This window comes from Mycteria americana (assembly GCF_035582795.1).
Source record: "Mycteria americana isolate JAX WOST 10 ecotype Jacksonville Zoo and Gardens chromosome Z unlocalized genomic scaffold, USCA_MyAme_1.0 Scaffold_30, whole genome shotgun sequence".
Classification (NCBI taxonomy): Eukaryota; Metazoa; Chordata; class Aves; order Ciconiiformes; family Ciconiidae; genus Mycteria; species Mycteria americana.
The window spans coordinates 199,781-214,770 of NW_027445437.1; the positions used below are offsets into that span (position 1 = coordinate 199,781).

The 14,990-nt window shown below is 41.3% G+C and overlaps 1 protein-coding gene across 7 annotated transcripts in view; it reads left to right on the forward strand.

Annotated features, from left to right (window-relative positions):
* The window catches only part of SMAD4 (SMAD family member 4), a 29,137-nt gene extending 15,450 nt beyond the window's left edge, over positions 1-13,687 (forward strand). For 2 of the 7 annotated variants that reach the window (XM_075489134.1, XM_075489135.1), the window contains exons 6-12: positions 149-268; positions 400-510; positions 2,338-2,388; positions 4,505-4,688; positions 5,664-5,832; positions 7,113-7,251; positions 8,466-10,751. In XM_075489134.1, coding sequence (XP_075345249.1) covers positions 149-268; positions 400-510; positions 2,338-2,388; positions 4,505-4,688; positions 5,664-5,832; positions 7,113-7,251; positions 8,466-8,677 — 986 coding nt within the window. In that variant the 3' untranslated portion in view covers positions 8,678-10,751. Of the gene's footprint in view, positions 1-148; positions 269-399; positions 511-2,337; positions 2,389-4,504; positions 4,689-5,663; positions 5,833-6,464; positions 6,632-7,112; positions 7,252-8,465 lie in introns of those variants that run through there. The other 5 variants (XR_012773573.1, XR_012773574.1, XM_075489136.1 and 2 more) reach the window with 5 other exon arrangements.
* The last annotated feature ends 1,303 nt before the right edge of the window (positions 13,688-14,990 follow it).

Sequence of the window (14,990 nt, forward strand, 5' to 3'; positions counted from 1 at the left end):
TGGGTGGAAAAAAATACTGAAACTAAACTTGTAGGAACTGTGTATTGCAGTGCCCTTAGTTGGGTGTATTTTCCTACCCAGTAGTGCTGAGCTCTTCTTAATTAAAATTTTGGAACGTTCATGAATAGGTAGTGTGTTCTTTTACCAGGTCAACCTACCAGTATATTGACAGGTAGCCATAGTGATGGACTCTTACAGATTGCTTCAGGGCCTCAGCCAGGAACTCAGCAGAATGGGTTTACAGCTCAGCCAGCTACTTACCATCACAGTGAGTATATACATATGTGCACTCTTCTTAGTTTTCTAAAACCAGTTTCCAAATGTTCAGGAGAAATAGAGGATTAGCAGTGAGATGCGGGAAAACTCCCTTAAAAACCAACCACTCCTTTCTTTTTCTAGATAGTACTACAACTTGGACTGGAAGTCGGACGGCAGCCTACACACCTACCATACCTCACCACCAGAATGGCCATCTTCAGCATCATCCACCTATGCATCCTGGACATTACTGTAAGTAGTGCAGATTTTCAAATCACTTTTCAATTTTATGGAATGGTGGGGGCTCATTTGTGGTTATTCTTTACCCTCAAATCCTTTTGGTTTGGTGTTTTTTTTCATTGTAGAACTGCCATTACTATGTTTAGTATATTCTGACAGTTAAATAGAAGAGCTTGATGGACTTTCCTCCCTTAAAGCAGCAGAGATTAGAAATTCAGATAGCTGTTGGTGATACCATCTATATTATAGATGTCTTACTATACCTAACACAACTAGCGTTTCCTTTCTAGACCTCTGTTTTTAAAGCTTTGCAGTCTCGTAGTAAATATTTCCTTTGTGGAAAAGGAAGTTAATTCAGAATGTCTTGTTTGGATATTTTTCTTTCAAAACTTGGAAGTTCCTAGCTGCTTTTATTTTCTAGAAATTTTGAAGTCATGTCTTAATGATGTAACAATCTACATTAAGCTTTAGAAGACATGTGTCCATGTACACTAGCCAGTTTAAAAGAACTTTATGAAAGCTCGTGCAGTAAAGTATTGGTTAATAAAGTGGGCTTTCCACAGCCTGATTCATGAGTACATTTGGCACACAGACTTGAAAGTCTTTTTCATCTACGAAATAGGACCACAGCCTCTTGTTTCAAGGTTCAGGAGATGGGAAGGAAAAAAAAAGCAATCAAACTTCTAGCGTGTCTAGCACAGTATATGCATTATAAGAGTATAGTGCAAAAAACCCCCACCCAAATTAAAGTTTTTCTAAATTTTGTGTCAAAGTCAGAACAGTTCTTTATTTCCTAATATAGGACGTAACCAGATCACCTCTTTGCAGCAGTCGTTATTAGTGGAGGGGAGAATATACTGTGAATTAATGTTAGAATGACTTCTCAGCTTGTTTCTGTCAAGAAAATTGTGGTTTAGGTACGGTTATTAAGGTTCATTATTTTGTTCTGTTAGGATCCCAAATATCATCTTATTTGTCAGAAATACCAGGATGTCAAAACTTCAGTGGTGCTGTAGATAGTCTATAAATGTTTCTCAGTGCATGTAGCTTTCCATATTTAATATTTGTAACTGGCTGGTGAGACCACATAGAGCTTTTCTTGGCTGCTGCCATTTCTCACTTCAGAAAGTCGCATGTTTTGACACCTACCAACATTGTGCCTGTTTTGACATCTTGTTGCAAAAGCTGCTGTTACTTACAATACTATGTTTAAGTCTTTCCTTCTTGTTCTCTGCTGCCTGTAAGAGACCTAGTTAGTTTATAAAAGTGGAGAGAATAAACTGACCGATACCAAGACTGTATTCAGTATTCTTTTTTTCTTTAGCAAATGAGTTTCTAGGGCTTTTTTTTCTATCTTCAGGGAGTGTTTCGTATGGTCAAGTCCACAGCATGCTGGGCAACTTGTTCTGTGATTGATGAAACTAAAGAAGTGTGGTTTCTGACAGATCTATATCACATGCCTCTCTACAATGATTCTCTCCTTGCCTAACTTGGGGGCAGATGCAAAGCCTAAGTCCTATTTCTATTACATCTCCATGCTACATCTGGTTTCTGCTCTCTCTTGGAGCTGGGTCTGGCTTGAACAGCATGCAGCCTTTCCTCCTGGGATGCTAATGGAGCTCTTTGCTCTACTCAACTTCTGAATTTTTAGGGAACCTCTAAGAGTGTAATTCTTCTGTGGGCATTTTTCTCCCCTGTCGGATTTGGCCATTTGATTCAGAAATTACTGGGATTTATAACACCTGGCATCCTCACAAGCCTTTTTTCATAGGAAAACAAGTTAAGAAAGAAAAGCTTATTTTTCCTCATGTAAAACAAATTGCATGTTTTCTTTTAAAGGGCCAGTTCACAATGAACTTGCATTCCAGCCTCCTATATCAAATCATCCTGGTGAGTAAAATCTAACATGTAATGATAAGTATTGTGGAAGCTAATAACTTTCTGTTTTGAGTCTGTTTTTTTTTAAATCAAGTACTCTGAAATTTGTGAGATACGTATTCAAAAGGGAGGAAAGAAGGAGAGGAACCATTTTGTGATAAGTCTTCTTTTGAATTCGGACCTCTGTTTGAAATAGTGACATACTCTGTGAACTGAATTTAATTTAGATGCCCAAGTCAAAAATTGCAGTCCTCAAACCCACACTGAGCTGGTTCCTACCCTGGAGGTGTCTGAACTCTGAATGTCCCCGATCCTCAACTTTGCAGGGTGCCTGAAGTTGTACTTCTTGCCTGCTTAGAAATGTCATGGAGTTTAGGTCATGCCAAAGCCCGCTTGGATCCATGATCTAGAAATCCATCATCACAGCCAAATACCTTGAAAGATAGGTATCGCCCTTCTTAGTGTTTTGGGGCTGAAGTTCCTCTTTGGACCTTTGCACAGAAGCTTGGTCTTTCCAACAGTCTTCATTAAGGGCAGCAGTTCATGAAACCGAAGAACTCTTGTCTTGCGGTACAAGCTAGCCCTGCTGCAGGTGCCAGGTGGTACTCTGTTTTTAACAGCAAAGCTGTTGCCTGCACAGGGAGAGCTGCATTGAAAAGCCTAAAAGTTTAACTCGTTTATTCATTGGCCAGTGACTAAATCAGTACCAGAAATAAAACTGTTGATAATTGCTGGCTGAACATAACTATAGCTAAATTGTATTTCATATTATTTAGTATGTCTTTTTCACCCTATTGATTAATCTATTGATTTCCCCCTATTCAGACCTTAGAGACATGAGTATTTATTTGAAGATAAAAAAGCTTAAAGGAATTCAGGCACCTTGGTTTATTCTTTTCTAATAAAAACAGAACAACGGTTTCTTAAGATAAGTAGGTGTGCTCTTGGGTGCTGCAGTTTGTAATGAACGAGTACCACTTACGGCACTGGGAGAGCTCTCTTTCCTGTTGGCTTATCAGGCTACTGTGTTTAGGTCCCATCACCTTAGCTCTTCTGCTTCCCCCGTTTTGAGTACACTGTAGTGCTGATTTTCTTTGCCCTACCCAACAAGCTGCTTAAGTGCCAGCTGTGTTACCCTGTTGCGGAAATGGGCCCTTACAGTCAGCAAAGGTCCCCGAAATCCCCAGTGACTTAAGCTTATGGCAACTTTAGGTTTGAATGTGTCTGAAGAGAGAAACTCTAACACTGAAAGCACGCACAACAGACTCTGCAGAAGGCTTGACCAGCCAGTTGCTCCCAGGTAGCACACAAGCAGCGGATACACATACACAAAATGACTGTGTGCTTTGTCAGGTTTCCTTGCTTACTTGAGTGTTTTTGTTTCAGTAGCATCCTCTAGGGAGTCATATTTTCCTTTCCTCACATGGTAGCTTCTTCCATGTACCATCATTCCTTTGTAGCCAGTTTTTCTTTTTAAAATAGCATGAGTTAAAAGGCACCTCTTTGCTATTAAAAGATGCCATTTTGTTCTGCTCCCTTGTTTAATACTTCCTTGTTTTATCCCATACCTGACTTTCTTGCGTGCAGCCAAGATCAGTATGTGATGTTTGATGTTTTTCCCCCATTGCCCTGCTTTCCAAATCCAGTTTGCCTTGCAGGGAGGATAGAGAAAACTGACTTCACCTAGGAGGTAGTTACTCTTGTATCTTAAGTCAGATCTGTTTGAGAGTTAGTTTCTGTCAGCCTAGCCATGAATAGGCATATATGTATTTTTTCTTTATGCTAGAGGAGGACAAAAATCAAGCTATCGTCATAAGGTGCAGGAATGCAGATGGTTTACAAAATCTAACTGGAATTATAAACCGTACAAAGACTTGTAAGATCTTAATGACAAAAACCCTAGCATTGATGTGTGCTGAAATAAAAATGACAAGGCCATGTTTGTTGTAGTATGTAGTATTTTTCTGTGCTAGCAGATATGTCTTTGTCTATCAGAACTTGCTTACGTGAATGTGCGCTCTTACTCTGAATGACAAATGCAGTTGCAGAAGGCTTAACTGGTTGTCTGGAATGGGTTTATAGGGTTTTTTTGTGCCTTTCAGTCAGTTAATTTGTATATATTCTTTAGCTCCAGAATATTGGTGTTCAATCGCATATTTTGAAATGGACGTGCAAGTTGGGGAAACATTTAAGGTCCCTTCAAGCTGTCCAATTGTCACTGTTGATGGATATGTGGATCCTTCTGGAGGAGACCGTTTTTGCCTGGGCCAGCTTTCCAACGTGCATAGAACAGAAGCCATTGAGAGAGCAAGGTATTCTGCAGATCCCAAAAGCTCCAGCTGTCTGTGGTATTTGATAATATTTTGTTGTGCCTGCAGTGTGTGCCTCCCTCTTGAAATTACAAGTATGGTATGTTTCTTTTAACTGAATTAACTATAGTAGAGTATATCTCTCTAGGCCACTACTGTAATACATTCAAAATGTGAACTGCGTGACAAAGACCTTCAGTGCTTTGCAATAGCACGCTGCTTTTCATCGCTTTCAAAGGCTGTGCCTTCAAGGATAAAATTAGCAACTCGTGCCATTATGTATGCAAGCTGAATATTAGCTCTCCACACCCCAGAGTGGCGTGAGAATAACTGCAATATATAGATTTGTCAAAGGAGCAAAGGAAGGTTGATAGAGAGCTAGTTGGATTTTCATACATTCTCACCATGCATAGAGAATGATGTGATGTGGAAGCATAGAGAACCGAAGCAATCTTGCAGGTTTTTTTCTTCTTTGAAACGAAAAGGAATAAAATGATTCCATGTCTTCAGAAATGTTGCATTATGACAGTCAACCTGTTACAGATTGCTGTAATGTGATCCAAATGAACATACAGTTCTGCATTAAAATGTGGCTTTGTGTATGTACTTGAGTGACTTTCTATACTAGAATACTTAGGGGATTTTACACTTCTGAACGGAACTGAATGCGTTTGGTATCCCAGTTCTGTATTGTCAGTGAGCGTGTTAGTTGCTACTCGAGTATCACAATTTCTACGTTCTGTGTTTCCCATAGATCTTTCCATGGCATTACAGATGGTTTTTTACTTTACAGATTTTGTGTAACTGTATACTAACTTACACCTAAGATAATAACTACAATTTCAAGTCCTTGTACGAGTGGAGTGTAAATTAAGGTATCACAAATGACTGAGAGCTGGAGAATTGTTTATGGTTTTAGTAAAGGTCTGATTTATAGTATGTATACACAGGTGCATTGGAACTGTTTTTCTTTTTAAGGTTGCACATAGGTAAAGGGGTGCAGTTGGAGTGCAAAGGAGAAGGTGACGTGTGGGTTAGATGCCTCAGTGACCACGCGGTCTTCGTTCAGAGTTACTACCTGGATAGAGAAGCAGGGCGTGCACCAGGGGATGCTGTTCACAAGATTTACCCAAGTGCATATATAAAGGTTGGTTTGCTGTTCCTAGGTGAAAATTGTGGGGGAAATAGCATACATTTGGTTCTTGCAAATGTTAGGGAAGCCATGAGACTCTGAAATAAATGTAACTTTGCTTTTGATTATCCTTTTAAAAAAACCCCTAAAACATTTGACAAGTCACTTAAGATGACTTTTCTAAATGACTCTAAACTAAAAGTATCATCTAGATACTGTGAAAGTGAGTTTGTATTTTGTCATAAACAATCTTGATAGCAGTTTTTTGTATTTTTAGCCTTACAGTAGTTTTAAATTAACTGCCACTAAAATTTTTAGCATAGGTTATCTGTTTCTTTACTCTCGCTCTCCAAAACAAGAAAAGTTGGGAAAGTATGTATAAATGCAGTAGAAGTGTAAAGTGTGTGTTAAAATGCTATGAACATCAAGTGATCCAGAGGTCACAAAGTTGCATGGAAAGAAGTTATTTTCAGGAGATTCTTACTTGAACATGCCTCTGCCAGACTTGAAACTTTATTTAGGACAAGTCACACTTGTAAAAAAATCATTCTTGAATTAGAGATAAACTGCTTGAAGTTTGCAGTGATGTGGTTTGTTTGGTTTTTTTTTTTGGTTTTGGTTTGTTTTTTTAATCCTCAGTTTTGCAGGCAGGTTGTGTAATGAAGGTGAACGAAACCCCACCGGCCTCTGCATACGAACTTTCTAGCATGAGAACAGAGTTCCTGTGTGTATTAGGGCCAAGCCTGGTCACAAAGATGTAAAATGCCACCAACCTGAAACCTAGCTGCTGAAACTTCAGGCCTATCAACTCTTGGTATTCCTTTAAATAGACTAACGCATTTCAGTAAAGCAGTGAAGAAGAATAAAGTCTGACAAAGTTAAGCAGGACTTGTTGGCTTCCATTTTTATTTATATGCCTATTTTGTGGAAATCCTGGGATTTAACTGAAGTCGGGATTTTATCAGCCTGTAGCATCCTTCAGACTTTGATCCTGCAGTCGGTTCTGCACAGGGTACTGCTTTAGTCTGCTCAGCTCAGCCGGGTTCTGGTATTGCCAGTGGTGGTAATGTCATATGAGAAGAGTCTCTAAGAATCGGCTTTAATGGATTATTTCTGTTGGAAATTAAACTAGTTGGGGAAGGTTTGCTTTTACCCAAGTGTATGGTGAGACTGTAGAATTTGCTTTGGGGGAGCAGAGAGGTCCAGATTATTAGGGATGGGAGTTGAGGAATTCTTTCCTTCATTAATTTCAGTAAGTCTACATAGTTTGATTTTTTTTTTTCTTTTTTTTAAAGGTGTTTGATTTACGCCAATGTCATCGTCAGATGCAACAGCAGGCTGCCACTGCCCAAGCTGCTGCTGCTGCTCAAGCTGCAGCAGTAGCTGGAAACATCCCTGGACCAGGATCAGTAGGTGGAATAGCCCCAGCCATTAGTAAGTACATCAACTGCTTGGTCTCCTTTTTTCCTTACCTGAAAACAAATAACACAGCTCTCCCTCTTAACGGCACCCCCCCACCCTTCCACCCACTGCCCCTGCAACAGTACAAATGGACTCAGAATGAGGTAGCAGGATTGGGGCGAGGTGGAGCTGAGGTGGCATTGTGGTAAGTCCGTATTCATTCACTTTGTACCTGCTGTACACACCGATTTTTCACTCTGTAGTCTTCAGGGGGATGTTGGATATGCAGTACAACAGAAGACATTTATATACAAGGTCAAATAGCATAACCCTGTTACTTTAAACAGAAATACTTTTGGCTGCTTAGACCTAAGCTTGAAAAACGATCTTTGAAATCTAAGCTCATAAAAACGTTACTCAAAACAAGGGAAATACTGACCGACAAAGTCCTTGACTAGGCTTAGGGAAACTTAATATTAAGATTCTTGAGAAGAGGAAGAAAAGAGTGTGAGGGTGTTCTTCTCCTTTCTTTTTCTTTTTTTTTTTTTTTTTAAGTTATTCTGGGCTAGAGTTTTCTTAGTTGCTAAATTCTAGATCCTTGAAATTATACCTAAGTACTTTTAAAAGTGTAAGTACTTGCATGTCTCAGACTGCTTTATGTGCCATAGCGTTTTCTGGATTCTGTGTATTGCCAGATGGCTCTTTCCAGCTATCCTGTAAATTGCTGAAGGCGTTTTGGGGCATGTATTTAACTTTTGTCTTAGCCATGCTTGTGATTTGAAGTTTGTCAGCTGTATTCATCTTTTTTATTTTATTAGATGTAAGTCGTGTAATTTGTTAACCCAGATTCCTGCAGGTGATCAGTCTTGAGTTCTTAGGCTGAAAATGCAGCATTTGGCAAACCTCAAGAATAAATATTTTTTTTTTTTACCATATTTCCTAAATAAGGTTTACATGCGTTGTCTCACATAAGACATTAGGTTTCATCGTGTCTGCTTTCTTATAAGGAGTTTTATATTTCAACACCCTTTCAGGATTGCAGAATGATGGAAAAAAAAATTTAATTGGAAGAAATGCAAAATAACTGCTGCGTTCATTATAGCAGAGATCTAGAAATACGGATTGGCCTTGGCTGTGGTGAGAGGGAATTGTGCATGAAGAAAGAGCCAAGCAAACAGGAATGGCTAAAGAAACAGATGATAAAAGAGCATGTCTGTGAACACTTACTTGAAACCTCTCCCGTTTAGGTTTGTCAGCTGCTGCTGGAATTGGCGTAGATGACCTTCGCCGCTTATGCATACTCAGGATGAGTTTTGTAAAAGGTTGGGGACCTGATTACCCAAGACAGAGCATCAAAGAGACACCGTGCTGGATTGAAATTCACTTACACCGTGCCCTCCAGCTTCTAGATGAAGTACTTCATACCATGCCTATTGCAGACCCACAACCTTTAGACTGAGATCCCTCTGCTGCACTGCTGTGGGCCATTATATTGTGAGGATGGTGGATTGTAAAATACAATTCTGTTTATAACCTGAAGATATATTTTACTTTTGTTCTGCTTAATCTTCTAAAACCAGGTTTTAAAAATGTGTTTGCCGCCTTGCTCTTAGCAGAAAGAAACTGAACATGCAGAATTTGGATTTCAGTTATTTTCAGAACTTAATTGTCATAATACATGGCTCAGGGCTTAAAGTGGAAGGTAAACGCCTTATAGAGACTTTACAGTATTGGGTTTGTTCCCTTTGAAACTTTCCTTCTCTATTATGGCATCTTGGTGATAAGCCTCACAGGAGCCTTTTGTAAGCAGAATATATATTATATATATATTTATATCTGAAAATTCCTTCTAATAGTTACAAACATTTACCTTATAGCAACTTTAAAAATCCAACTGATTTGTGATGTTCTTTTTAGGGAACAATAGTTAACAGAAGACTTCTTTATTTTGTTGACTTACCTTGTTATGATTTTTCCAGATTAAAACGTAGAAGCTGCCAAAAAGTGAGGGATGAGACATACATTGTTGGCATTGATTAAAAATAGCGAGGAAAAGAAATGTGGCTTTTCCTTCACTAGTTTTTAAAAAAGATATCTTAGATTTTTATTTATATAGACACGTGAGTTTTAAAACACTAAAGGAAATGAATACTTTCAGTGCTGGCACTCAATTTAAATATAACATGAAATACCCAGTCTGCAAAGTTGCCACTGAAATTGCATAATGAGTACCTAATGGCAGGAACATATTTTCATAACTACTACTGACTTCTATGATTTTACTCAAGTAAAACTTGGCAGGTGTTTTAAAAAGTTGCATGACTCTTTTTACTTGCGTATACCATTAAATCATGTATAATATTACATCAATATTTAGGATCCAGTTTTTGTATCTGTTCACCATTTCCACTCAGGGCAAGATGGCAAACTTGTTTTTATACCTCTTGGTTATTTTAAGCCCTATGCCATCAATGACCGTATCAATTGGCAATGACTTTGTATAGAGAATTTATAGTAGAAAAAATGCAAATGTATTGACTGTATGACAGATACAATATGTATGCTTTCTCTCTAGTTAATAGTATAAATAAAATTATGAAAACCCTGATTTTTATAAATTTAGTTTGCTTCTATTATGTAATTCTGCACCTTGAAACCATTGATCTTGAGCGATGGATTATTTTCCTTTGCAAGACCAGCAGCAGCAGCAGCCAATAGTGGTAGGAATTTTTGTTGGTTTCAACTTGCCAGGAAGCAAGTCCAATTTTTTACTTTCCCTGCTTCTCAATAAAAGCACGTCCTGAGGATATCTCTTTTTGGCTATTTGATGGGGTATGAAGAGGGAGCAGGAATTCCTTATTTTTTCAGCATGTGCGTAGGGAGTCGGAGCTTAGTTAAACAGGCTTAGAAGTACGCAGACTCCAACTTAAGTCCTTCAAGCGCTGCCGGTTCGGTCTGCCTGCCCTGCTGGGCTGAGCTGACCTGGCAGCACGGTTGTAGTGGTTAACATAAGTAGAAGTCTTGGAAGAGATTATTCAGAAGCTTTTTGCCAAGTTTCTTGCATAGTTTCAGGAATCTGTAGAGGGCTCTGACACACAGTGTTTAGGTATTGCTTCCCCCATGCACTGAAATTCTTGATGAAAGAAGTCTGCAGTCGTCGTTTCTGTCCTAGGCGTGGAAGCGCAGAAGACAGATGACTTCGGAGCGATGGCCAGAAATGGATGAGTGTTCTCCGTATTTTCATTAACAGTGTTGCCTTCTTCAGACTAACTTCTAATGAGATCACTTTTTTCCCCTCTTATGTGGCAACTTCTTAATGTTTGGAAAAACAGTGTTTGCTTTTCTCAAGGCCTTTAGTTTAAAACCTTTTTCACTTTCCTTTCTCTCCTAATGATCTAGTTTGTCCGAAAAGCAAGCTGCTTCAGATTCTTGAGGAACGCTTTCAGCAGAGGATTCTGACTACATCCTCAGAGAACCTTATTAACCAGCAGCTCGGTTACACTTCATCCACAACAGAAAACTTGATTTGGGGGCAGAAATGAAAAGCCTGACTACACGTTCTTCTTGCCAACCTCCCTTTTGAATTGTCTGCCCTGCTCTCACTGCTGGGTTCGAGGTGCCTCGGCTTTTGGGAAGCGTCTAGCCTTCTGACTGATGAATTGCTTGTAACAGACTGTTCATTTGATTAGGAATCCACGAGCTGACTCCCAGTTTACCTTTGTGGTTTTGCAAGGTGCTTGTCTTGGAGGATGACTGATCTGTATATGGCTACTTCACAGAAAATCCTCTGTACCAGTTCCTTATGTTTTGATTGTGCCAAACTTTGATAAAATAATGAAAGATTGCTTCTGCCTGTTGGTGTTCTTGCCTGTATTACAGTCTGAAAGAATTCAGCTGTTAAGACAAGGTTTTTTGCAGATGTTTTGTAAGTCTCCTTAAGTCTCTACCGACAGGGAATGGTACCTACAGTGTAGCATTTAGATGGCCCAAAACCTTCAGAATAGAACAACAAAACGATGTCAGGCGAGTTTATCAGAACCAAGAAATCACAAGCTCCACGTCAGGAGAAATCTGAACATTGTGTGAGGCAGTGAAAGTACTGAAATAGCATTCATCTTAAGTTACTGGTAAGATGCGATTGTAGCTGTTAAAGGGCAAAATGAGGGAATCTCACTCTTAGTTTTTAATATGCCTTTAACTTAATTTTTTGTACTTCTCTTTCTTATGACAAGGCATAAAAGGCAGAGCATAATGGATTGGAAACCCTTCAGCAGCGGCACATTGAATTTTTGACAGTCTTGCATTTATGTCTTTTTCTGAGATTCAAAAAAGAGCTACAGCTACTCGACAGCCGTGACGATCCCCGTACGCACCGTAGGCAGGGATGTCAAGAACGCCAGAATCGTGTCTCCTCTTCGGCTCTGAATGTCTCGAAGTCAGTGAATTCAACAAGTATTTTTTCAGCTAGCAATCTCTCGCTTGCGATCCTGTTCCCCTGTCTGCTCTTCTTAGTTCTTTCGCTGAAGTAATTACCCCTGTGTTTCTCACCCTCAGTTATGCGCTCCTCAACAAAAGCATTGTGCTGGAGTACTTTGTAATTTCGCTTCATGTACTGGAGAGCTGGGATTAGCACCGGAAGGTTTAGGTGGCTTTAGCTGTGTTATTGTGAGTTTCGAAAGCGAGGGCATTTAAAGTTAACGCGGTAGGGATGGAGGAGAGGAAACCTTTTTGCTGGAATGGTTTAAAAATACTTAATTCTGACAGGAATCCCTTGGAAGGAGCCGTAACCACTAAGCGGTGCTGGTTAGAAACGGTTGTTCCTTCCATCGCTTTTCTGGGCTTAATAAGAATAACGTGCTTAGGGACCTGGCCCCCCTGGCTGCGATATCAATCATTAACGGCCTTAGCATTCCGAAAAGCTCGAAGTACTCTGGCTGCTTTATAGAGAGGGACCTAAAGTACAAAGGAGACAACGGTCTCCCCCAGTCACGAAACAGGTCTGTAGCAGCGGTAGTCATCGAACCCGTGTCCGACTCCTGTGCCTTACCTTTAAGACCATCTTAACTTCTTGTGACACTTCTAAAGACGACAGCGTCCTCTCTGCGTAGCTCAGGAACGACTGCCTCAATTCTTTTACTAGGAACCATGAAAAAAATTCCTATGCCAGTGTATATGGGGGGGGCTTCTGCCTCTGAACCCTTCAAACGTTGTTTACGTCTTGATGGTGGTCTTTATTTGAGACATCTTTGATCTCTTCTTTGAAGAGTAAGCGCTTTAGAAAGGACTGTCTCCTTGATTTGCATTTTTACTCTGCTACGCAGAGTGACTGGGATCGCTGGTCACTACGTTAATGCAACCAGTTTAAGACAGCCAGATGGGTCTTCCTCTAAGTGGGATTCAGACTTCATTTAAGAAATCCTCTTTCTTCCCCCCTTCTCCTGTCAGGCCCTGTGCTACTTAACATCTGCTCTATAAAATTATAAGATGCTTAGTTGTCAGGTATTGTGAAGGATGCAATTTTTGAGAGGTTACTTTCTTTTTGTTTGGTTGGTTTTTTGTTTTTTTTTTTTTTTTAAAAGTTAAGACTTAAACTTTACAAGCAATGGTCTTGCCTGGTCCTGCTGACAACAAGAGTGTTTCCGTGACCGGTAACAGTTTTTTGGAGGACCGTGGCACTGTTCTTGGGACTGAGATTTGCAGCTTGCCTGTCGTAGGGCATTTGCGTTGTTCACGAGCACTAAGCTGGTCGCTTCTACCCGAGGCGGGTAGTCGGCACTTTGGTCCTGGACAGGGAAACGAAACCCATGGAAGGCACTTCTCCCCCAGTCATGTAGGAGCTGGATGCTGAATCGTTGTGTCATCCACCTCCAAAACACTCTTCTTGATTGTGTGTTGCTGAAAATGATCTGGGAGGTGCGACCAGGCCGAGTCAAAGCTGCCGCATGTGATGCTGCTGCGGTCCCCAAGCACTGACTTGACTTTTCAGCGCTGTGAAAGTTTCACTTGGTGAGACCTGGTGGAAGGCAGAACTTCTGTCGACAAAATCTCCAGAGGTTTTTGGCGCTGCTGGCTGCTGTTGTGCCTTGTGAGTGATACATCGCTCCTAAATTTACGGGACTTAATTCTTTCGAGCTCACCAAAATCACCTAGCGCTTTCTTGCTCCAGTACCTTTTTCTGTGTCTTTTTGGTGAAGTTTGGTAGCACTACTAAGTTGTGATTCGGCTGGATTGAGAGCTGCGAGTAACCCAAAACTCACCGTGAGAGGGTTTTTTGAGCATGAAAGCCTAGTTAAGCGTTTCTTCTTTTAGCCATTGCCTTTTGATAAGCGGTCAACAGAATTCCCAGTAGTTCCTTTGTAGCTTACTGTATGTTTTTCATTAGACCTAGTTTGTGGATAATATACTGTAGTTAACTTTCCTGAAATTCTGTAACAGAGTATGTTTTTGATTAAAAAAGGTAAAGATTCAAGTCTTTGGCTTCTTTATTTCATTCAGTGGAGAGCTTTTACCCTGTTTCTGGCCGGCTCTCAGAACTGCTAGCTGCAGCCTTGAACTGTGTCGGGGCTAGGAGAGCTCTCCGGGGCAGGACTGCGGTTTCAGAGGGTCCTCTTCTCGGAGTCTCACGTCGGATATTTCAGTGCAACCAGCACTGAACCCAAACCCAAGTGCGGTGTCCAGCCTGGTAGGCTCTCTGTGCCCCTGAAATCACGCGGGTACCAGTCTGTCTTCAGCTGGAGTGGCACAACGCTTTTGTGGGTTTTCATGTTAATGGAAAAAATTTCTTGAAAACTCCAGCCAAGCCTTGTGAGGGAGAATATGAAGCGGTTTCAGAGCGAGGAGCGGGTCTCTGCAGCCGCACGTGCTGGTGAGTGAGTGCCATCCTGCGCTAAAAGGTGCACGGGAGCTCTACTCCATCCACTCCCGCAGTCACCAGGCTGCAAAACTCTTCCCGATAAATGAATAAAATACCAATCACCCCGAGTCACAGGATCCAGGAATAAAGCAGGAGAGAGGTGATGCATTTGTAATGCTCTGGGTCTCCGCTGATCTCAGTAAGCCACCCCATCTCATGCTTAGAGAAAGGGGGTGGGGGGGGAAGCAAAACCTTGGGAACCCCAATGATTTATGAGCATGAGGCAGGGAGAAAAGCCCTTCTTAATGGCAGGTCTGGTGGCTTGTTTAACTCGGCAGGAACGGGTACGTCGGAGCGGCTTCAGTGCAGCCGGGGCTTCACAGGTAGCTGTGGAGGGCTGGAGGGCACCGAGGCGCAAGTCACCGCGTGTCCCGAGGTGTGAGAGGGATGACCGTAATGCAGATGGTGATGCTTCCCCCCGAAACGTCTTCCTGGACGTACGGAAACATCAGAAACTCAAGTTCTCCCCACAGATGAATTTCCTGTCGCCAAGACTCTCCGGTTCAGCTGCCCAGTCCCTCCGTAAGCTCATCAATCGCCGCCTTAAACCGGTGTGAGCTCCTTACCTCTCCAGAAAGCTTTCCAGACGCTCTCTCCCAGTGCTGTTAGCAACCCTTTTGGAGCTGCTGGCTGGTCGTGGCCAACGTAAAACCACTGGATCTCACGCTGGGATTCTGCATAACACCGAGCAGCAATGTGCCGGCACGTTTAACTCCCCTGACACGACCGCGCGGCTACAGGCTCGGGATAAATCCACGTCACAAAGCTGAAGCAGGACCAAAAAGCCTTAGGCTGAGCACCGGCTCCTCCTGACCCGTCATCTTGCAGGGTGAAGTGTGGGCTTCCCATTCTTGGCAAA